At 52.6% G+C, this 1168-nt stretch overlaps 1 protein-coding gene across 1 annotated transcript in view; it reads left to right on the top strand.

Moving 5' to 3' along the window:
• Nucleotides 1-334: 334 nt before the first annotated feature.
• LOC108967973 (glycine-rich cell wall structural protein 1.8-like) overlaps nt 335-1168 on the top strand; it is a gene marked incomplete in the record, with an annotated part of 2223 nt that continues 1389 nt past the window's right edge. Inside the window, 2 exon segments of the mRNA XM_018931686.1 lie at nt 335-469; nt 575-1168. Coding sequence (XP_018787231.1) covers nt 452-469; nt 575-1168 — 612 coding nt within the window.

Below are 1168 nucleotides of genomic sequence, written 5' to 3'. Positions count from 1 at the left end.
GCTCTAGGGAAGATTTTGTGCTGCGGCAGCGCCGGCGTTGGTTCGTCGTCGCTCGTTTTTATAATGCCATATTTTAGTTGAGTGTTTGTGTGCGATTTTTGGTCGCATTAGTGCGCCTCTCCACGATTTGTTGGTATGGTATTTTCAGTTAATGCTGGCTTGTGTGCACGCCAGCGTTAGCATGGTCTCTGGACTGCCTAGCTGTCGCGCGCGTGGTGACTGCGCGCTTAAGCGGCCATGTGTTTATAGCTGAATATTGGTTGTTGGCTGCTGGCTGGCAGACTTACATAATAGCCAAATGTGGTGTATAAAACGCTGCACTGTGTCAGTTAACGTATCATTTGCAGTTTAACATTCAACGATTTCACAGACCGGAAACGAGGCACACAGACGGTCTGCAGCTCCTGGCGTAGTTAAAAGAAAGCGCGATTTTGATTTTCCAGCAGACGAAATGGCCAAGTGGTTCATAGTGCGTATTCGATATTAGTGTTTTGTGCTATTCGTGGATTACAGTTACATTTGTGGATACGTTACTAATTTCTTTACTTCTTCCTTTTTCAATAAACTATTGCAGTTGAGCGTTCTGCTGTGCGTCGGTGGCGTTGTACATGGCAAGCCCACCTTCGGCAAGGAACACGTGCACATTCGCATCCATCTGGCCGAGGATCATGGCGACCATGGTCATGGGGGTGGACATGGCGGTGGAGGTTTTGGTGGTCATGAAACTGTGATTATCGATGGCGGTGGACATGGTGGCGGACATGGCGGCGGCGGCTACGGTGGTGGTGGTCATGGGCATGGAGGTGGAGGTGGCGATATCATTGGACCATTGACTGGCGGTTTGTTAGGCGGTGGTTTTATAAGTGGCGGACACGGTGGCGGTCACGATCACGGACATGGTGGTGGTCATGATCATGGACATGGCGGCGGATTCGGCGGTGGAGGTGGTGGTCATCATGAGACTATTATTTTGGATGCTGGCGGTCATGGTCATGGTGGCGGCGGTGGAGGCTATGGCGGTGGTCATGGTGGCGGCGGATACGGCGGCGGTTATAGTGCAGGTGGACACGGTGGTAGCGCTGAAAGCCATACACTTATTATCTCGGACGCTGGCGGCCATGGTGGACACGGCGGTGGTGGTGGTGGTCATGGCGGCGGATACGGTGGC

This window comes from Bactrocera latifrons, unplaced genomic scaffold (genome assembly GCF_001853355.1).
Source record: "Bactrocera latifrons isolate USDA-ARS-PBARC rearing strain unplaced genomic scaffold, ASM185335v1 scaffold_20, whole genome shotgun sequence".
Lineage (NCBI taxonomy): Eukaryota > Metazoa > Arthropoda > Insecta > Diptera > Tephritidae > Bactrocera > Bactrocera latifrons.
The sequence above is the reverse complement of the archived record's forward strand: the minus strand, read 5'-3'. Positions and strand labels throughout refer to the sequence as shown.